The sequence below is a fragment of the Salmo trutta genome, chromosome 24 (assembly GCF_901001165.1).
Source record: "Salmo trutta chromosome 24, fSalTru1.1, whole genome shotgun sequence".
Classification (NCBI taxonomy): Eukaryota; Metazoa; Chordata; class Actinopteri; order Salmoniformes; family Salmonidae; genus Salmo; species Salmo trutta.
In genome coordinates, this window is record NC_042980.1 from 47,403,307 (window position 1) to 47,427,204 (window position 23,898).

Sequence of the window (23,898 nt, forward strand, 5' to 3'; positions counted from 1 at the left end):
TACTGTGGTGGTGGTAGGACAATCAAAACACCCATCGATAGCAGGGAATAGCCAGACCAGAATTATATCACTGTGGTGGTGGTAGGACAATCAAAACACCCATCGATAGCAGGGAATAGCCAGACCAGAATTATATCACTTTGGTGGTGGTAGGACAATCAAAACACCCATCGATAGCAGGGAATAGCCAGACCAGAATTAAATCACTGTGGTGGTAGGACAATCAAAACACCCATCGATAGCAGGGAATTGTCACGTTCGTCATATGATGGAGACCAAGGCGCAGCGTGTGTTTTGTTTCACATTTTATTATAACTGTGAAACTATGCAAGACATACAAATAAACTAATAAACAAAACAACAAACCGTGACGAAGAGGTGAAACATACACTTACTCAAAATAATCTCCCACAAAACCTAGTGGGTAAAACAACAACTTAAATATGATCCCCAATTAGAGACAACGATGACCAGCTGCCTCTAATTGGAGATCATCCCCCAAAAAACATAGAAATACAGAAACTAGAACCCCACATAGAAATACATAAACTAGACAAAACCCCCAACATAGAAAAAAGAAACTAGAACCAACATAGACATAAATAAACTAGACAAAAACCCCTTGTCACGCCCAAACCTAATCTACCATAGAAAATAAAAGATTTCTATGGTCGGGACGTGACAGGAATAGCCAGACCAAAATAATATTACTAGGAGAATCAAAACACAACCAAACACTGTCCGGCGTTCATAGCCCGTCTGGAACTAGAAGACATTCTCTTAAAACCCTGACTTTCAAAAGTTAGGAGATGAAAAAGTATTTCAGTCTGAGACTGAGAGACATTGATTACCCCCCCATCTCATCTCACCACCGTGTCGAAACGACTTCTACAAAATGAGTTTAAAATGGGTGTATTTCAGTATTACGGCTCTAAAACCCTGACAGGTTTCCCTGCGGATCACGGTAGATGAGGAACGTGCCCTCTAAGTCTGAGGTATTACCGCTCTGTTCCACATGATGTAACCCAAGGCATCCTAATGCAACACAGGTCACTCCTCCTGTTCCACCAATCGTTCAGAACTCAGGAAGCCTTTTCCAACGGTATCGCTTTGTGCGATCGATGGATAGCTACACCACCGACACTAATCATTGCGCTAACGCACCTGGGATTGTGATAAATATAGGAGATGCAAACCTGTCTGGTATTTTCTGCCAGCCAGCCAGGGAGGCATAAGGCATTGAGGCTGACAGAGACCAGTGTGTTGGTTAGGAAGGCTGACTAGGCTGTATCTGCACACACACACACACACGCACACACACTGTAGTGTTAAACACCATCCAGAGAGGATCAGACCAGTTAACCCAGCCTGCTCCCTCAGAGAGGTAACGGTCTGATAACATGACAAAATTATATGGGATCTCACAGCATCACATCCTTGCTATGAGACTCCAGTCACTGTAAACGTATGCCAAATGATACCCTATTCCCTATACCGTGCACTAAAATTCACACCCTGTGGGCCCTGGTCGACAGTAGTGCGCTATACAGGGTACTGGGTGGAATTTGGGATGCAGACGATGTTAATACTGAAGTCTCAAACAGGAGAGGGTGTGTTGCGGTGCTAAACTATTGGAGCTGAACTCCTTGAGCTGTCTGTTGTAAACAATGTTGGAGCTGGACTCCTCAGGCTGTCTGTTGTAAACAATGTTGGAGCTGGACTCCTTGAGCTGTCTGTTGTAAACAATGTTAGAGCTGGACTCCTTGAGCTGTCTGTTGTAAACAATGTTGGAGCTGGACTCCTCAGGCTGTCTGTTGTAAACAATGTTGGAGCTGGACACCTTGAGCTGTCTGTTGTAAACAATGTTGGAGCTGGACACCTTGAGCTGTCTGTTGTAACCAATGTTGGAGCTGGACACCTTGAGCTGTCTGTTGTAACCAATGTTGGAGCTGGACACCTTGAGCTGTCTGTTGTAAACAATGTTGGAGTTGGACTCCTTGAGCTGTCTGTTGGAACCAATGCTATTTTTATCATACCACACAATTGGTGACTACAATGACATAGTAACACTAAGCAAACAACAGATCTGTATAAATGTAACAGCTTTGCAAATACAGATAATTGAAATTGGCTGACATTATATAATGAAAGTGTTGAATGCGTGTCAATGGATAGTGTTAACTTATATAACTACTTAAGGAATGCAATGTTTAAGTGACATTTAACATTTTGCTAAGCAACTAAAACATATGTTTTAAAAAAAATATATATTATTAAAACATCCAATATGCAACTATCCATTTTGCATTTCTATATACACTGAAATCAACTTAACATAGGAAAAATACTGTTTCCATCTCTCCTCTCCTGGCCCCTCAGAAACACAAAATATATTCATACAGTGGAAGCAAATTCCAATTAATATCAGCTAGTTTGATCTGAGAAGTAAATAGGCCAATTTCATGGAGTTTAGCGGCCACATCTGAAGCCAGTTTTTTCATTTGTGCAGAAAATAGGTTTGACGAAGCGTAACAGTGGTGTGAAAACACCTTTATTACCTCCCATAGTTGTTCTGAAGGGACTTTTAATCTGTGCTGCTAGTGCATTATATTGTTGAATCCATGACATACCAAGATAGATACCCATGCAGTCTGTTAAAATAACAGGAGTGTAGGGCTGAGGAGAAAAAGGAGACTCCCACACTCACTCTCTCTCTCGGAGGAGGAGGATTATTATGCAGTCAGCTTTGTCACTTAGACATGGAGTAGTGCACTGACACACTATTGTCCCTTTACTCCTTACATACACGTAGAGAAATACAGATATCTAGACATATTATAGATACTGTAGATGAACCCTATTCCATATATAGTGGTAGATTAAATGTACCTCATTCCATATATAGTGGTAGATTAAAGGTACCTCCTTCCATATATAGTGTTAGATTAAATGTACCTCCTTCCATATATAGTGTTAGATTAAATGTAGCTCCTTCCATATACAGTGTGGGATTAGATGTACCTCCTTCCATATACAGTGTGGGATTAGATGTACCTCCTTCCAAATACAGTGGTAGATTAGATGTACCTCCTTCCATATATAGTGGTAGATTAAATGTACCTCCTTCCATATATAGTGGTAGATTAGATGTACCTCCTTCCATATACAGTGGTAGATTAGATGTACCTCCTTCCATATACAGTGGTCGATTAGATGTACCTCCTTCCATATATAGTGGTAGATTAGATGTACCTCCTTCGATATATAGTGGTAGATTAGATGTACATCCTTCGATATACAGTGTGGGAATAGATGTGCCTCCTTCCATATACAATTTGGGATTAGATGTACATCCTTCGATATATAGTGGTAGATTAGATGTACCTCCTTCCATATATAGTGTTAGATTAGATGTACCTCCTTCCATATACAGTGGTAGATTAGATGTACCTCCTTCCGTATATAGTGTTAGATTAGATGTACCTCCTTCCATATATAGTGTTAGATTAGATGTACCTCCTTCCATATACAGTGTGGGATTAGATGTACCTCCTTCCATATACAGTGTGGGATTAGATGTACCTCCTTCCAAATACAGTGGTAGATTAAATGTACCTCCTTCCATATATAGTGGTAGATTAAATGTACCTCCTTCCATATATAGTGTTAGATTAGATGTACCTCATTCCATATACAGTGGTAGATTAGATGTACCTCCTTCCATATACAGTGGTCGATTAGATGTACCTCCTTCCATATACAGTGGTAGATTAGATGTACCTCCTTCCATATATAGTGGTCGATTAGATGTACCTCCTTCCATATACAGTGGTAGATTAGATGTACCTCCTTCCATATACAGTGGTCGATTAGATGTACCTCCTTCCATATACAGTGGTAGATTAGATGTACCTCCTTCGATATACAGTGTGGGATTAGATGTACCTCCTTCCATATACAGTGGTCGATTAGATGTACCTCCTTCCATATATAGTGGTCGATTAGATGTACCTCCTTCGATATATAGTGTGGGATTAGATGTACCTCCTTCTATATACATTGTTAGATTAGATGTACTTCCTCCATATATAGTGGTAGATTATATGTAGATTGTTTGGGGAGAGGTAATCAGGCTGGGTGCCAATAGCCTCAACACAAGATGTAGGCGTCCTCTCTCCGATATAGTACACTACTTGGGCCCTGGTGAAAACTAATCCACTCTAGTGGAAATAAAGTGGTATTTTGGGACACACCCTTAAGCGATATCTGGAGATGATGGCGATATCAAATTGAATATTTGTTCTCTGCCATCCACAGCGGCTGAAGGAGCTGAAGCAGAGAGAGTTTGCCCGGAATGTGGCCTCTAAAACCAGGAAGGATGAGAGGAAACAGGAGAGAGCACTCCAGCGGTTACATGAGCTGGCCGAACAACGCAGAGAGGTCCAATGGTGGGTAATATAAATCCATTAACATACCTCCAGGATTTGGTTACATTCAGTGGTCCAAGTGCCTCTTGCATACGGGATGTGATTTGTCACAGATAATGTCTAATAGTTCATGACATTTAAAGCAGGCTAATAGTCACACAGAACATCTTCTGGTTGTAATGTTGTCATTCCTGCTTCTAATCGGTTGGAATGGCATCACTTCAACCATCTTTTCCCTCTGGATATATTTATAGTTTCAACCGTCTTTTCCCGCAATGTTTATTTATAATTTCAACCATCTTTTCCCTCTAGGTATATTTATAGTTTCAACCATCTTTTCCCGCTGGGTTTATTTATAATTTATAATTTCAACCATCTTTTCCTGCTGGGTTTCTTTATAGTTTCAACCATCTTTTCCTGCTGGGTTTATTTATAGTTTCAACCATCTTTTCCCGCTGGGTTTATTTATAGTTTCAACCATCTTTTCCTGCTGGGTTTATTTATAATTTCAACCATCTTTTCCCTCTAGGTATATTTATAGTTTCAACCATCTTTTCCTGCTGGGTTTATTTATAATTTATAATTTCAACCATCTTTTCCTGCTGGGTTTCTTTATAGTTTCAACCATCTTTTCCTGCTGGGTTTATTTATAGTTTCAACCATCTTTTCCCGCTGGGTTTATTTATAGTTTCAACCATCTTTTCCTGCTGGGTTTATTTATAATTTCAACCATCTTTTCCCTCTAGGTATATTTATAGTTTCAACCATCTTTTCCTGCTGGGTTTATTTATAATTTATAATTTCAACCATCTTTTCCTGCTGGGTTTCTTTATAGTTTCAACCATCTTTTCCTGCTGGGTTTATTTATAGTTTCAACCATCTTTTCCCGCTGGGTTTATTTATAGTTTCAACCATCTTTTCCTGCTGGGTTTATTTATAATTTCAACCATCTTTTCCCTCTAGGTATATTTATAGATTCAACCATCTTTTCCCGCTGGGTTTATTTATAATTTATAATTTCAACCATCTTTTCCTGCTGGGTTTATTTATAATTTCAACCATCTTTTCCTGCTGGGTTTATTTATAGTTTCAACCATCTTTTCCTGCTGGGTTTATTTATAGTTTCAACCATCTTTTCCCGCTGGGTTTATTTATAGTTTCAACCATCTTTTCCCGGTGGGTTTATTTATAGTTTCAACCATCTTTTCCTGCTGGGTTTATTTATAGTTTCAACCATCTTTTCCCGCTGGGTTTATTTATACTTTCAACCATCTTTTCCTGCTGGGTTTATTAATAGTTTCAACCATCTTGGGTAAACTCTAAAAAGGAAAGGTTCCTAAAGTATCCTTTAGGGGTTCTTCAAATATAAACAGTTGGGGAACATTCATACAGTTGAAGTCAGAAGTTTACATACACTTAGGTAGGAGTCATAAAATCTCATTTTTCAACCACTTCACAAATTTCTTGTTAACAAACTATAGTTTTGGCAAGTCGGTTAGGACATCTACTTCTTGCATGACACAAGTGATTTTTCCAACAATTGTTTACAGACAGATTATTTCACTTATAATTAATTCACTGTATCACAATTCCATTGGGTCAGAAGTTTACATACACTAAGTTGACTGTGCCTTTAAACAGCTTGGAAAATTCCAGAAAATTATGTCATGGCTTTAGAAGCTTCTGATAAATGATGTCAATTAGCCTGAGTCAATTGGAGGTGTAACTGTAGACGTATTTCAAGGCCTACCTTCAAACTCAGTGCCTCTTTGCTTGACATCATGGGAAAATCAAAAGAAATCAGCCAAGACCTCAGAAAAATATTGTAGAACTCCACAAGTCTGGTTCATCCTTGGGAGCAATTTCCAAATGCCTGAAGGTACCACGTTCCTCTGTACAAACAATAGTACACAGGTATAAACACCATGGGACCAAGCAGCCGTCATACCGCTCAGAAAGGAGACGCGTTCTTTCTCCTAGAGATGAACGTACTTTGGTGTAAAAAGTGCAAATCAATCCCAGAACAACAGCAAAGGACCTTGTGAAGATGCTGGAGGAAACAGGTACAAAAGTATCTGTCAGAGGATCCAACGAAAGTGGCGCCCCTCCTCGGTCGGGCGGCGCTCGGCGGTCGTCGTCGCCGACCTATTAGCTGCCACCGATCGTTGTTTCTGTGTCGTTTAGTTTTGTCTGTCTGTTCCGCGCCTGTTTTGTGTATGTCATTAGTGGGGACTTATTTAATGTGTGTTTTCAGTTGGGATTTTGTGCGGGATTGTTTATTGTCCACGTTCTGAGATCGACAGTTTGTTTTTTGTAGTAAGATTTACCGGGCTGCGCTCCTTACCTTGGGAATTATATTTTGTGCTGTACGGGCGCAGTTCACTAATTACTGGTACTTTGTATAGCGCCCTGTGCTTTTCGGCGTGTGTGTGAGTAGAATTATTAAAAGACACTCATCTCCAGCACCTCTGTCTCCTGCACTTGATTTCACCTATCAGCCAGTCCAAGTCCGACGTGACAGTATCTAAATCCACAGACAAACCAGTCCTATATCGACATAACCTAAAAGGCCGCTCAGCAAGGAAAAAGCCACTGCTCCAAAACCGCCATAAAAAAAGAGAGACTACGTTTTGCAACTGCACATGGGGACAAAGATTGTACTTTTTGGAGAAATGTCCTCTTGTCTGATGAATCAAAGAACACCATCCCAACCATGAAGCATGGGGCTGGCAGCATCATGTTGTGGGGGTGCTTTGCTGCAGGAGGGACTGATGCATTTCTCAAAACAGATGGCATCATGAGGATGGGAAATTATGTGGATATATTGTAGCAACATCTCAAGACATCAGTCAGGAATTTAAAGCTTGGTTGCAAATGGGTCTTCTAAATGGACAATGACCCCAAGCATACTTCTACAGTTGTGGCAAAATGGCTTAAGGACAACAAAGTCAAGGTATTGGAGTGGCCATCACAAAGCCCTGACCTCAATCCTATAGAAAATGTGTGGGCAGAACTGAAAAAGCGTGTGTGAGCAAGGAGGCCTTCAAACCTGACTCAGTTACACCAGCTCTGTCAGGAGGAATGGGCCAAAATTCACCCAACTTATTGTGGGAAGCTTGTGGAAGGCTACCCAAAACATTTGACTCAAGTTAAACAATATAAAAGCAATGCTTACAAATACTAATTGAGTGTATTTAAACGTCTGACCCACTGGGAATGTGATGAAAGAAATAAAAGCTGAAATAAATCATTCTCTCTGCTATTATTCTGATATTTCATATTCTTAAAATAAAGTGGTGATCCTAACTGGCCTAAGACAGGGAATTTTTACTAGGATTAAATGTCAGGAATTGTGAAAAACGGAGTTTAAATGTATTTGGCTAAGGTGTATGTAAACTTCCCACTTTAACTGTAAGTTCTTCTTCTCCCCTTTTAATGGATCCTCGAAGAGCCTCTTGAAGAACTTGTTGGACTACCCCCCCCCCCCCCCATTATTATTATTTGTATTTTTATTAACAGCAAACACAACAATAACAACAGTAACACAATGTTACAGTGTATCAGTGTTTATTACGATTTTAGTGGCAGAGCAGAATTAAACAATCTAAATATGAGGTAAACTCCCAGAAGAGCCCCAAGTCCAATTGATTTTTCCTCTGGCGTGTTGATGTTAAATGTGTTGATGTTCTCTGTATCCATAGTCCATAGTGATTTTTCAGTGCATGGTGATTGAAAAGGTTTCCTGTTATATTCATCAGAGGTGTAGGGAGAGAGAAGTCTGTGAATCAAGTTTTTTATTTTTATTTTACAGATGTTTGACAAAACATGCACACGACAGTATTCATCCCTTGGTTTTTGTGGTGAATAAAAAACACTGTTGTGATAACTTCTTTATTTAGGCAAGTCAGTTAAGAACAACTTTTTATTTTCAATGACAGCCTAGGAACAGTGGGTTAACTACCTTGTTCAGGGGTAGAACGACAGATTTTTACCTTGTCAGCTCAGGGATTTGATATTGCAACCTTTCGGTTACATAGTCCAACGCTCTAACCACTAGGCTACCTGCTGCCCCTGGTGATAATGGTTTTCATACACATCCCATGTCCATAATGTAGAGGCCTATGGGACATTCATTGAAGAGGTAAGGGAGGAAGATGGTACATGTGATCTGCATAGGATATCAATACCTATTGACATACCTTTGTAGATCTTCTCGTCTGTGAACCTGCAGACACAAAATGAACAGTTCAGTCATCAGCTACTACCAATACAGCTAGCCGTCAACATATTATTATAGCCTACGTATTCTTACCTCTTTGTTGATCGATATCCATTGAATTGTGTCCATTTTCTGTTTTAGAAAGATTTGCACAAATTGGAAAAGATAGATGGAATTATCATGAAACAATATACATTTAGATCATACAAGGGACCAACCTTGCCTTAAATTGAGGAGATCTTTATTACATTTTTTTCAGTTAAGTGCCTGCATCTGATCTCCTTTCAAATTCAAATCCAAATGTTTCAGTTGGGCAATTTGGTTCTTTCAAGAACCTCCCCCCCCCACCAACTAAGGAGGTTCCTCGATGAACTGTACTTCCTGATCTTTTGGGGGCCATTTTCAGTGCCAAGAAACCTAAGGTTCTTCAAAGAACTTTGAGGATCTAAGGAGAACCTTTGTTGAACTCCTCATTTTTAGAGTGTAGAAGAAGATAAATAAATAAACTGCAAAAAAACGTTTTCATATACTGTATACACTGTATAATTGTACTGTAAGCAGCAGTTGTCTAGGGATGAGTCCTTGCTTAAGTATATCCACATGAATCATGAGCATTAATATCCTTAAGGGATTTGCACGTAACAACTGAGTAACATGCACATATAAATACAGACTTACTTGCTGATATTCCTTCAAATGTTTATTTTTTCTATTTCAGCGCTCCAGGCAGTGGCCCCAAGTTCAAGTCTACTACTGTAGCAGTGGACGCCAGTTGCAGAGAGAGCTGTACTGATGGACTGTCAGAAGAGAGCCACAACTCGACAGTGCTGGAGACAGGGACCCACAACCACACCACTGGCACCAGCACTGGTCTGGCCTCCAACAGCAAGACCCAGCAGACAATGTACTGGCCCTACAATGGCAAGGCCAAGAAACAAACTTACAAAAGGCACAAAATCGCCTTCTCATTCTCCTTCCCAAAGAAAGCGTCAGTGAAGCTGGAATCTGCAGCGGCGGTGTTCTGTGAGAACACAGAGGAGGGTTCTAAAGAACATATCGGAACACAGAAGCTCAGAATTCCCCTCGTTGAGCTGAACGTCCCTGTTTCAACCACTGCAGAGGAGAAAGGACGTGGTTGTACGCGTGTGGAGACCAATGGCACCAAGCCTGGTGATCTCAGCCCTAACAGTGTTTGTGAGGGGAGCCAGAGGTCATCAGATACACTGTCCAGGTCTGACATCCCTATGCCACCACAGGTATCACGTCTGTATTCTGTGCTGGTTAACTCTGAGGATATCGCCAGACATTATGTGTCCTCTGTCTCCCAGTTACCTGCATCCCCTTGTCACATTCCCCTAGATGACCCAGACACAGTATTAGATACACAGAACTCTGAGGAAATTCAGAGAAACAGCCCAACAGAGGCTGAACCGGAAACAAACAAAGAGCAACAAGTTCATAAAGTAGAAAGGAGTGTCTCGGGGGAAGAAAACTCCTCCGCTGGCAGTTCCTTTTCAGAGGTCATCGCCAGTTCTGACGGTCCCCGTGAGGACGGCTCCTCCTCCTCTCAGTCCTCTGAGTGTCCTGGGACTGTGAGAGAGAAAGAAAAAGGAGAAGACATTACGGTGGTGGTGAAGACCCTGTCGTGTCCTTTCACCAAGCCCAGTCAGCCGTTCTTCTCTGTGCTCAGCAAAGATGGATACACTGTTCTCCAATGGCCTTCAGAGATGCTGACCTTCACCAGGACAGAGCCCTGTCTCTCCTACAGCTGCAATCCCCTCCATTTTGACTTTAAGGCCTCGCAGCAGTCGCAGAGCAGGGCGAAGGTTCGTACTGGTGACAGTCAGAGTAAGACGGAGCTGAGGTTATCTGAGGCGTTGTGTATCGGCTCAACCTCTGTCTGTTCTGAGGAACTAATAGACAGCAAGCACAACAAAGAGGCCAACTCAAGGCCAGACCATCATATCCCTATTAGAGATGACAGGGAGACAGTGGAGAGGAAAGATTGTCTCATATGTGAGCACCACCTGAGTGAAATAGACACAGAAAGCTGCAGCTTACGAATGAAGAGACACAGCAGAGTCTACAGCGGTGGTAAATCTAGTAGTAAGTCAAAAGATCAGACTGGCAAGAGAGCAGCAGGCATCAAGAAATGGAAATCCAGAGACATGCGCAATTACAGGAGCCACAAGAAGAAGAAGAGGAGGAGAAGGAGAAGGAGGAGAGGAGGATATGAGGAAGAGAGGCACAGAGAGATGGAGACAGATGGAGGTGTGGAGAGCAATGTGGAGAAATGCAACAAATTCCAGAGACAGTCAGAGTGTTGGGAAGGACTTGAGAGCCAATTTAGAGCCCCCACTTCACAGCCATTAGAGAAGTCAAAGCAATCAGCTCAAAATCAGGCTGACAGTGGCCACGCTGCTCCCTCTGCCACCGAGGACAAGGAGAGAGAGAGGGTGAAAAGAGAGAGGGAGGAGAGAGAGGGGGAGGAGAGAGAGAGGGAGAAGAGGGAGGAGAGGGAGAAAGAGAGAAGCAGACAGGAAACAGCAGGCAGTGTAAACGGATCAGCGGGCAGCCTCAGTCTCTCTGATGAGGGCGCCATGGATTCTGAAAAGGTGTTCGGGAGCGACGGCAGGAGAGACCCAGTCGATCCATCAACAGAACAGAGAAACGCCGCAGGACACGGATCGCAGAGCTCACAGAGCCACGACGACCCCTGCACAGAGAACCCTGCTGGGGCTGTTAGACAAAACCGAACCATGGTGATGACACATCTGTCACCACAAAGCCCAAGGACCATTACCCAAAAACCAAGCATGACTAAATCCCTTTCACCAGAGAGCTGTGGTAAAGACTGTTGTAGAAGGAAACGGACAGCATCATCTTTGCTTGATGCTGATGAGCAAGGCCTTGACCACCAGGTCTCATGCACCAGGTGTCAGTCACCTGTAATGTTAGAGCCCAATTGGCCAAATGGTTCAATGGTTGAGGAGGGGTCCTCTTGGTCGGTCTGTGTTTCCTGTGGTGGGGAGGGGAGACAGAGGAAGAGACAGAGAGGGGCCAGTTGTACTCCTCACATCTCAGACCTTCCTGTAGGTCACAATGTTCACATCTCAGACCCTCCTGTGGATGTACTGTTTGATGACAGACGTAAGCTGAACGTCCAGAATCTAATGAATACAGATGTAGAATACCCTGTGATTAAAGGTCCACTGGCCAGCTGTAGTACCCTGAGTCAGCCAGCTGTAGAGCACAACAGTAAGCCAATGGGAAGCTCTCCTCGGTTTCAGTTTCAGAACAATGTTCCCAGCATGAAAGAAGACAGTTCCTCCTCTCCCTCTCAACCTGACCCTGTCCAAGATACCCCAAATCCCCCAGAAATAATCAGTATTAATAATGAAAACAAAAACATCACTATTTGTCTCCAAAACTCTCCCACTGTTTCTCTCCCGATCATGGTACATCGTCTAGAAATGGGCAACAATGGACGAGATTGTATTACAAGACAAACAGTGACAGTAGCAGCTCATGTGAGTCCACCGGGTACGAGAGAGATCACCCCTCCATTCATCCCTCCACAGAGGTTTCAGATACAGAATGGGAGTCTGGACAAATCCTGTCAGCATAGTCTCCAGAGCTACCCCAACCAACAGAGGTGCCACAGCCCCCAGCATCCCCAGGGTCATAACCAGCACCAGAGGTGTCATCCTGGGATCAGGGTTCATGAGGAGAGGGGGATCAGGGAGGGCCTGAGGCCAGGTGGCCTTAACATTACAGGCAGCCCGTGTAGTCCCTATCATAGACCAGCTAGCCCTTACCACAACCACAGACCTCCGAGTTTCAATCCGCAGCACCCGTCTGACGGAATGGAGAAACACCACTGTGTCGTTCAAATCCAGACCCATAGACACGTCCTCAATCACCATCAGCAACACCAGGTGTTCCCAGGGAAGATGAAGCCTGTCCTGCCTGGTTCTCCTGTCCCCATGTCCCCCTCCTGTCCTCCCATGCTCCACCCCGTCCACCTGTCTCCCATGCCTAACGGGTCCATCACCATCCAACACACCATCCTCCACCACCAGCACCGCCAGCACCACCATGCCTACCACCATGCAGCCTTTCTGCCCCCTCATCCCCAGCCCCATCTCTTCCCCCAGGTCCTGCCAGTCCCAGTCAGCCGCCGGCCAATGGGAGCGGATATATGTCCACCTGGACCTCCTCCCTTTCTTACCTCGACACCGCATCTCTCTGTTGTGGCAACGCCCAGTTTACACCACCACCCAATGGCAGTGACGTTCCACGCCATGCCCCGCCCAACCATGTTCCCTCCCTCGATGCTTCAGTCACACCCACATCCCACCGTCATCCCACTGCAGCCCATGTTTTGAGACATCACATCCTCACTGCAGCCCATGTTTTGAGACATCACATCCCACTGCAGCCCTTGTTTTAAGACATCACATCCTCACTGCAGCCCATGTTTTAAGACATCACATCCCACTGCAGCCCATGTTTTGAGACATCACATCCCACTGCAGCCCATGTTTTGAGACATCACATCCCACTGTAGCCCATGTTTTGAGACATCACATCCTCACTACAGCCCATGTTTTGAGACATCACATCCTCACTGCAGCCCTTGTTTTAAGACATCACATCCCAATGCAGCCCATGTTTTAAGACATCACATCCCACTGCAGCCCATGTTTTAAGACATCACATCCCAATGCAGCCCTTGTTTTAAGACATCACATCCCCACTGCAGCCCTTGTTTTAAGACATCACATCCTCACTACAGCCCATGTTTTAAGACATCACATCTTCACTGCAGCCCTTGTTTTAAGACATCACATCCCACTGCAGCCCATGTTTTAAGACATCACATCCCACTGCAGCCCATGTTTTGAGACATCACATCCCAATGCAGCCCATGTTTTAAGACATCACATCCTCACTGCAGCCCTTGTTTTAAGACATCGTATCCCACTGCAGCCCATGTTTTAAGACATCACATCTTCACTGCAGCCCATGTTTTGAGACATCACATCCCACTGCAGCCCATGTTTTAAGACATCACATCTTCACTGCAGGCCATGTTTTGAGACATCACATCCTCACTGCAGCCCATGTTTTGAGACATCACATCCTCACTGCAGCCCTTGTTTTAAGACATCACATCCCAATGCAGCCCATGTTTTAAGACATCACATCCCACTGCAGCCCATGTTTTAAGACATCACATCCCAATGCAGCCCTTGTTTTAAGACATCACATCCCCACTGCAGCCCTTGTTTTAAGACATCACATCCTCACTACAGCCCATGTTTTAAGACATCACATCTTCACTGCAGCCCTTGTTTTAAGACATCACATCCCACTGCAGCCCATGTTTTAAGACATCACATCCCACTGCAGCCCATGTTTTGAGACATCACATCCCAATGCAGCCCATGTTTTAAGACATCACATCCTCACTGCAGCCCTTGTTTTAAGACATCGTATCCCACTGCAGAATATTCAATCATGTTTATTTTTGTTGCTTCCAACAAAACATTTCATTTACTTCAAGCTAGTACTTTTTTCATGTAGTTTTGTCATTATCGTCATGTAACATCCAACCCTGTTTTATCAATGGAAAGGCTTCTGTAGTATTCAGAGTGATAAGTGCTTTACATTCATACTATATTAGACAGACATATTTCATTTAGAGAGACAATCAAGCATAACTAAAGAATTTGGACGTGTGCACATTTAAAACCAGTCCGATGTAGAAACTGTCCCAGGTAGATTCATTATTAAAGTCTGTGGTGTTCTATAGTCTGTGTTTTTTGCTAGTGAAGTGCTTCAATAGTCTACCTTTGGGCATTTAATGCAATACTAGTTCAATTAAACGTGAACACACACACACACACACACACACACAATAAAGTGCTGTATCTAGTGTAATAGCGCCTGTCGATGACGTTCACTCTACGTTCATTTTCTTTCCTAAATGATGACAATTCACTGATGTAACAATTACCCCTGAATTGATCCAGATACTACAGTATTCCAAAAGTAATTTATTTAATGTCAAAAAATATTTTCTTTGTAAGGATTTACCCATCTGACTCTAAAATGAATTTAGACCACTTTTGTTTTTATTTATTTATTTGTATTCTATTTTACAGCCATCACCCTCTTTAGTTTCTGAACAAGAAACGCAACTAACATGGTCGGGTCTGGGGACTTCAAATGTTACACGGCTTTATATTTGACATACATGAGACCCCTTTCTGATTTTGAAGTAGGATAGCATAGAAACATGGGTTAAAATGTCTAATCAACTAGTTTTCTTTTGTATGAAAATGACCAAGTGTCTTTATAATCACGTTAAAAAAATAAATAAAGATTTAATATGTAAACCTGGTTACCGTGTGGTTTCAAGCCTCTCCATAAGTCTTCATGTAGCTGTAATACAGTAGTTATATACTTCCCTACATGTTTATTTGGACAGTGAAGCTAAAACAAATGTATTTGGCTCTGTACCGCAGCATTTTGGATTTCAGATTTAAAAACAAATTGTTTATATGAGGCGACAGTACAGAATGTCATCTTTTATTTGAAGGTTTTTTATTTGAATTTTGATACTGTTTAGAAAGGCATGCATTTGATGTACTGTATCTAGTCCCTGCATTTGAAGGTGTCATAAGTATTTGGGCAAATTCACTTAAAGTGTGTTACATTTTGTCAAAAGAATAAATGGTCAATAATGTATTGTGTCATTTTGGAGTGACTTTTATTGTAAATGAGAGTAGAATATGTTTCTGAACACTACTACATTAATAATGTGTATTCTATCATGATTATGGAGAATCATGAATGAATCATGAACGAATCATGAATGAATCATGAATGAATCGTGAAAGAATCGCGAACGAATCATGAACGAATCTCGCTCATCATTATTCATGATTCATTCATGATTATCTGTTTATTTTTATCTTTTATTTTACCTTTATTTAACAAGGCAAGTCTGTTAAGAACAAATTGTTATTTAAAATGACGGCCTACACAGGCCAAATCTGGACGACGCTGAGCCAATTGTGTGCAGCCCTATGGGACTCCCAATCACGGCCGGTTGTGATACAGCCTGGAATCGAACCAGAGGTGTCTGTAGTGATGCCTCTAGCGCTGAGATGCAGTGCCTTAGACCGCTGCGCCAATCGGGAGCAAAAAAATCATGTTAGCATCCACATTAATGTATTTTCAGAAACATGTTCTATTCTTTCAATAGAAGTGAACAAAATGACACAATACATTATTTACCATACATTTCTATTGGCCACAACACAATCTGAAACGCAACCAAAACAAACATCAAACGCATATAAACAAGTTACTAGAGACACAAAATTGAAGATTGAGTCATTGTGTGAAAGGAATATGGGATCAAATACTAAACTTTTGACAAAAATGTAATAACCACTTGAAGTGAATTTGTACAAATACTTATGACACCTTTCAAATGGGAGGAACGAGATAAATAAAGTACTTTCATTTCTAAACGGTTTATAAACAGATATGTATGAACGTAGTACCTTCTGTACTGTCGCTTCATATAAAACAGTTCATCTATAGAGACAAACAGGAAGTAATAGTTTCACTGTCCAGGTAAGTACGTAAGGGAGCCGTAGCTGTTGCCGGGGTGAAAAAAACTGTCCTACCGCTCTGTTATATAATTAATTCCACTTGCTCTGAGAAAAAAAATGTTGTAAATTAGACATATTTATATTGTAAGATACAGTTCTGTTTTTATAGTAGCCTGATGAATTATTATCAGCATTCAATTATGTTTTTACAAAAATTGTGTCAACAGAATGGTGTTGAAGTAAAATTAAATAAATTAAATCAGATATATTCCTACTTCTTGAGTCTCTTTGTTTGAGATGTGTCTGTGTTGAGATGTGTCTGTGTGAGATGTGTCTGTGTTGAGATGTGTCGTTGTGAGATGTGTCTGTGTGAGATGTGTCTGTGTGAGATGTGTCTGTGTTGAGATGTGTCTGTATGAGATGTGTCTGTGTTGAGATGTGTCTGTATGAGATGTGTCTGTGTGAGATGTGTCTGTATGAGATGTGTCTGTATGAGTTATGTCTGTGTGAGATGTGTCTGTATGAGATGTGTCTGTGTGAGATGTGTCTGTGTGAGATGTGTCTGTTGTGAGATGTGTCTGTGTGAGATGTGTCTGTGTGAGATGTGTCTGTTGTGAGATGTGTCTGTATGAGATGTGTCTGTGTGAGATGTGTCTGTGTGAGATGTGTCTGTATGAGATGTGTCTGTGTGAGATGTGTCTGTGTGAGATGTGTCTGTGTGAGATGTGTCTGTGTTGAAATGTGTCTGTATGAGATGTGTCTGTGTGAGATGTGTCTGTGTTGAGATGTGTCTGTGTGAGATGTGTCTGTATGAGATGTGTCTGTGTGAGATGTGTCTGTGTTGAGATGTGTCTGTGTTGATATGTGTCTGTGTGAGATGTGTCTGTGTGAGATGTGTCTGTGTTGAGATGTGTCTGTGTTGAGATGTGTCTGTGTGAGATGTTTCTGTGTGAGATGTGTCTGTATGAGATGTGTCTGTGTTGAGATGTGTCTGTGTGAGATGTGTCTGTGTTGAGATGTGTCTGTGTTGAGATGTGTCTGTGTTGAGATGTGTCTGTGTGAGATGTGCCTGTGTTAAAATGTATCTGTGTTGAGATGTGTCTGTGTTAAAATGTGTCTGTGTGAGATGTGTCTGTGTGAGATGTGTCTGTGTGAGATGTGTCTGTGTTAAAATGTGTCTGTGTTGAGATGTGTCTGTGTGAGATGTGTCTGTATGAGATGTGTCTGTGTGAGATGTGTCTGTGTTGAGATGTGTCTGTGTTGAGATGTGTCTGTGTTGAGATGTGTCTGTGTTGAGATGTGTCTGTGTTGAGATGTGTCTGTGTGAGATGTTTCTGTGTGAGATGTGTCTGTGTTGAGATGTGTCTGTGTGAGATGTGTCTGTGTGAGATGTTTCTGTGTGAGATGTTTCTGTGTGAGATGTGTCTGTATGAGATGTGTCTGTGTTGAGATGTGTCTGTGTGAGATGTGTCTGTGTGAGATGTGTCTGTTGTGAGATGTGTCTGTATGAGATGTGTCTGTATGAGATGTGTCTGTATGAGATGTGTCTGTGTGCGATGTGTTTGTGTGCGATGTGTTTGTGTTGAAATGTGTCTGTATGAGATGTGTCTGTGTGAGATGTGTCTGTGTGAGCTGTGTCTGTGTTGAGATGTGTCTGTGTGAGATGTGTCTGTGTTGAGATGTGTCTGTGTTGAGATGTGTCTGTGTTGAGATGTGTCTGTGTTGAGATGTGTCTGTGTGAAATGTGTCTGTGTGAAATGTGTCTGTGTGAGATGTGTCTGTGTTGAGATGTATCTGTGTTGAGATGTTTCTGTGTGAGATGTTTCTGTGTGAGATGTGTTTGTATGAGATGTGTCTGTGTTGAGATGTGTCTGTGTGAGATGTGTTGTTGTGAGATGTGTCTGTATGAGATGTGTCTGTATGAGATGTGTCTGTATGAGATATGTCTGTGTGAGATGTGTCTGTATGAGATGTGTCTGTGTGAGAAGTGTCTGTGTTGAGATGTGTCTGTGTTGAGATTTGTCTGTGTTGAGATGTGTCTGTATGAGATGTGTCTGTGTGAGATGTGTCTGTGTGAGATGTGTCTGTGTGAGATGTGTCTGTATGAGATGTGTCTGTGTTGAGATGTGTCTGTATGAGATGTGTCTGTGTTGAGATGTGTCTGTGTGAGATGTGTCTGTGTGAGATGTGTCTGTTGTGAGATGTGTCTGTATGAGATGTGTCTGTGTTAAAATGTGTCTGTGTGAGATGTGTCTGTGTTGAGATGTGTCTGTCTTGAGATGTGTCTGTGTGAGATGTGTCTGTGTTGAGATGTGTCTGTGTTGAGATGTGTCTGTGTTGAGATATGTCTGTATGAGATGTGTCTGTGTTGAGATGTGTCTGTTGAGATGTGTCTGTGTGAGACGTGTCTGTGTTGAGATGTGTCTGTGTGCGATGTGTCTGTGTGAGATGTGTCTGTGTTAAAATGTGTCTGTGTGATATGTGTCTGTGTTGAGATGTGTCTGTGTGAGATGTGTCTGTGTTGAGATGTGTCTGTATGAGATGTGTCTGTGTTAAAATGTGTCTGTGTGAGATGTGTCTGTGTTAAAATGTGTCTGTGTGAGATGTGTCTGTGTTAAAATGTGTCTGTGTGAGATGTGTCTGTGTTGAGATGTGTCTGTGTTAAAATGTGTCTGTGTTGAGATGTGTCTGTATGAGATGTGTCTGTATGAGATGTGTCTGTATGAGATATGTCTGTGTGAGATGTGTCTGTATGAGATGTGTCTGTGTGAGAAGTGTCTGTGTTGAGATGTGTCTGTGTTGAGATTTGTCTGTGTTGAGATGTGTCTGTATGAGATGTGTCTGTGTGAGATGTGTCTGTGTGAGATGTGTCTGTGTGAGATGTGTCTGTATGAGATGTGTCTGTGTTGAGATGTGTCTGTATGAGATGTGTCTGTGTTGAGATGTGTCTGTGTGAGATGTGTCTGTGTGAGATGTGTCTGTTGTGAGATGTGTCTGTATGAGATGTGTCTGTGTTAAAATGTGTCTGTGTGAGATGTGTCTGTGTTGAGATGTGTCTGTCTTGAGATGTGTCTGTGTGAGATGTGTCTGTGTTGAGATGTGTCTGTGTTGAGATGTGTCTGTGTTGAGATATGTCTGTATGAGATGTGTCTGTGTTGAGATGTGTCTGTTGAGATGTGTCTGTGTGAGACGTGTCTGTGTTGAGATGTGTCTGTGTGCGATGTGTCTGTGTGAGATGTGTCTGTGTTAAAATGTGTCTGTGTGATATGTGTCTGTGTTGAGATGTGTCTGTGTGAGATGTGTCTGTGTTGAGATGTGTCTGTATGAGATGTGTCTGTGTTAAAATGTGTCTGTGTGAGATGTGTCTGTGTTAAAATGTGTCTGTGTGAGATGTGTCTGTGTTAAAATGTGTCTGTGTGAGATGTGTCTGTGTTGAGATGTGTCTGTGTTAAAATGTGTCTGTGTTGAGATGTGTCTGTGTGAGATGTGTCTGTGTTGAGATGTGTTGAGATGTGACTGTGTTGAGATGTGTCTGTGTTGAGATGTGTCTGTGTTGAGATGTGTCTGTGTGAGATGTGTCTGTGTGAGATGTGTCTGTATGAGATGTGTCTGTATGAGATGTGTCTGTATGAGATGTGTCTGTGTTGAGATGTGTCTGTGTTGAGATGTGTCTGTGTGAGATGTGTCTGTATGAGATGTGTCTGTATGAGATGTGTCTGTGTGAGATGTGTCTGTGTGAGATGTGTCTGTGTGAGATGTGTCTGTATGAGATGTGTCTGTGTTGAGATGTGTCTGTGTTGAGATGTGTCTGTGTGAGATGTGTCTGTATGAGATGTGTCTGTGTGAGATGTGTCTGTATGAGATGTGTCTGTATGAGATGTGTCTGTGTGAGATGTGTCTGTATGAGATGTGTCTGTATGAGATGTGTCTGTGTTGAGATGTGTCTGTGTGAGATGTGTCTGTGTTGAGATGTGTCTGTGTTGAGATGTGTCTGTGTTGAGATGTGTCTGTGTGAGATGTGTCTGTGTTGAGATGTGTCTGTGTGAGATGTGTCTGTATGAGATGTGTCTGCACGTACCCTCTGTACCCAGTATAAATGACTACAGCAGCATCTTTGTCAAGTTGAGTGGAAATCTTTCTACACAGAGGCATTAACAGAAAAGCTGTTTGTGGGGTTGTAAGACGGAGGCAATTTGTCTTGGAGATACAATGCTGTTGAATATTTCATCTAAAGAGTTGTTGAGGGGAGAATTACAAACAACAAAAAAGTGATGGTGGATATGTGGAGTAACACAAATTTAGTCTGTCTATTTTACAATGAGATGCATTAAATCTCCCACAGCCAAGGCTTGTCAAACACCCCACATGCTTTTCAACAGCTACATGACCTCTAGATCTCTACAGCTGTCGAGTAAATTTGCCACTTTCACATCCAGGCTTCTACAGTGTCTCTCGTGTTCGTCTATTGAGTGACTTGAAGGATAGGTGTCAGGCTAAAGTTAAAAGTAAAATACATTATTACAAGGTCCCAGTACACTTCACAGGGGGAATACATACATAAGTTAAGGTAGAGCTACAGAGCGATATTTTGCTAGTTGTATCACCGTCTGACTGACCGCTGCGATGACAGTTTACAGCCGCTGAGGCATTACAGCTGTAATGTTTACATGAGGGGGGAGGGGGGGGGTAGTTTCCCCCCCCCCCACCCCTCTTTTGAAGACCACCGGATCAGATTCCTAAACGGAAGTCAGTCGGGGTCTCAACTTACTCTTGCGACTTCGAATAGTAAAAAACACTAAGGTGCAATTTCTAAATGTCTTTGTGCATCAGCAGTTCTACTCTCGTATGTCATTCACTGATAGTCAGTCAATTAGCCCGTGTCAGCAAATGTTTTTTAATTTTTATTTTTAATCGCTAAGTTAATTTAGCAATCAGCTATCTAAATTTGTTATCGTGGCCGAGGGGCCTTCATTGATTTTGTTAGTCAGTCTCACTCAGATGTCATATTAAAAACTGCAAACATCGGTGGTCTCCTCTCCAATCCTTGCATTAGAGTACGGATGTTGATGCAGCTAAAACATTTGTTGTTTCTTAACACGCATACTGCCGTGCTCCACACTCGTATGCTCTGAGTGCGTTCTCCCAGGACGTTCTCTTGAGTAGGTTCTTGTGAGGACGAGAGTGTGGAGAACACATAAAACATTCCATTTGAGCAGCACCTCCCCCTACTGTATTACCTCACGCTGAGCAGCACTCCCCCCTGCTGTATTACCTCACACTGAGCCGCACTCCCCCTACTGTATTACCTCACACTGAGCAGTACTCCCTCTACTGTATTACCTCACGCTGAGCAGCACTCCCCCTACTGTATTACCTCACGCTGAGCAGCACTCCCCCTACTGTATTACCTCACGCTGAGCAGCACTCCCCCCTGCTGTATTACCTCACGCTGAGCAGCACTCCCCCTACTGTATTACCTCACACTGAGCAGCACTCCCCCTACTGTATTACCTCACGCTGAGCAGCACTCCCCCCTGCTGTATTACCTCACGCTGAGCAGTACTCCCCCTACTGTATTACCTCACGCTGAGCAGCACTCCCTCTACTGTATTACCTCACGCTGAGCAGCACTCCCCCTACTGTATTACCTCACACTGAGCAGCACTCCCCCCTACTGTATTACCTCACGCTGAGCAGCACTCCCTCTACTGTATTACCTCACACTGAGCAGTACTCCCCCTACTGTATTACCTCACGCTGAGCAGCACTCCCCCCTACTGTATTACCTCACGCTGAGCAGCACTCCCTCTACTGTATTACCTCACGCTGAGCAGCACTCCCCCTACTGTATTACCTCACGCTGGGCAGCACTCCCCCTACTGTATTACCTCACGCTGCACCTCCCCCTACTGTATTACCTCACGCTGAGCAGCACTCCCCCTACTGTATTACCTCACGCTGAGCAGCACTCCCTCTACTGTATTACCTCACGCTGAACAGCACTCCCCCTACTGTATTACCTCACGCTGAGCAGCACTCCCCCTACTGTATTACCTCACGCTGAGCAGCACTCCCCCCTAATGTATTACCTCACACTGCACCTCCCCATTCACTGAACCTTCTTCCAGCCAGGACAATGGCAACAAAAGACGAAACTATATATACACAAAGAAAAACTTTTTCTTTTTTCAGTATCAGCAAGATATGTGAATAGTAAAAATCTAGCTAGCCAGGCAAAAACAGGAAAAATGTTTTATGTAAGGTACAAGCCCACCCAACAAACTACCTACCTCATCCCCATAAGTTGCTGCTCTTTTGCACACCAGTATTTCTACTTGCACATCCTCATCTGCACATATATCAATCCAGTGTAAATTGCTAAATTGTAATTACTTCACCACCGTTGGCCTATGTATTGCCTTACCTCCTTACTTCATTTGCACACACTGTATGTAGACTTCTCTACTGTATTATTGACTGTACGTTTGTTTATGTGTAACTCCGTGTTGTTGTTTTTGTCGCACTGCTTTGCTTTATCTTGTCCAGGTCGCAGTTGTAAATGAGAACTTGTTCTCAACTGGCCTACCTGGTTAAATAAAGGTGAAAAGATGTACATTATTTTGTGGGTAGCTACAAATTCTTCGTGGCTAGCCAGTTAGCTTTATTGACTTACTACGAACTTATCGATTCACTGAACCATCTTCCAGCCAGGACAACGGAAACAGATGAAACAAAATACGCACAAAGCAACCGCTTTACTTCATAATAACTATCAACTAACTTATATATGAATCATAATAATGTATGACCTACAAAATAGGAAAAATGCCAAGGGGGGTGAATACTTTCGCAAGCCACTGTGAAACTAATATTAAGCAAGATAGATGTCAATTCTTCATGGGTAGCTGCCTGCCAATACCTGGCTTGCTGATAGTAGAAGCTAGCCTGTTAGCCCTATTGACTTATAATGTCCTAGCAAACTACGGTACGTAAACATGCCAAAATTAAGACAGCATGTACAGTACTTATTAACGTATCAAGATACAATATTGTAGTCAGGCAACATATCAGATGTGAATATGAATCATTTTGTTCCGAAATCGGAGTGTATTTTCTCTCGTGTCAGCGCAAATAATTGATTTAAAATAATTGTCTTATTTCTATGCATACTTTCTGTTGAAACTTGCATTGATGCATGCTTGAAAATATGTACAAACGGAAGTACGCATTCGAGAAGTGCCCTGCCTGCTCTGTTTCGCATACTTTGATTTGGACTCATACTCCGACCCTCTCGTGCTCCTTATGTGTGTACATTTTGAGAACACTCTCTTTTCTGCCACACCTCCTTTTCTCTCTGATCCAGCAACAGATGGTTAAGCCTTAGTCATCTCTCAGTGAGAGGGAGGGTTTTCGTTCACACCTCTCTCTCTCTCTTCCCCTCCCTCTTTCTTCCTCCCTCTCTTTCAGTGTTTGTCTCTCTATCTTCCTCTATCTCTTCCTCTCTCTCTCTCTCTCTCTCTCTCTATCTCTTCCTCTCTCTCTCTCTCTCTCTTCCCCTCTCTCTCTCTTCCTCTCTCTCTCTTCCCCTCTCTCTCTTTCAGTGTTTGTCTCTCTCTATTCT

The 23,898-nt window shown here is 42.5% G+C and overlaps 1 protein-coding gene across 2 annotated transcripts in view; it reads left to right on the plus strand.

Annotated features, from left to right (window-relative positions):
• The window catches only part of znf804a (zinc finger protein 804A), a 136,697-nt gene extending 121,678 nt beyond the window's left edge, over positions 1 to 15,019 (plus strand). For both annotated transcript variants that reach the window (XM_029712372.1, XM_029712371.1), the window contains 2 exons: positions 4,318 to 4,448; positions 9,365 to 15,019. In XM_029712372.1, coding sequence (XP_029568232.1) covers positions 4,318 to 4,448; positions 9,365 to 13,034 — 3,801 coding nt within the window. In that variant the 3' untranslated portion in view covers positions 13,035 to 15,019. The remainder of the gene's footprint in view (positions 1 to 4,317; positions 4,449 to 9,364) is intronic.
• Positions 15,020 to 23,898: the final 8,879 nt, after the last annotated feature.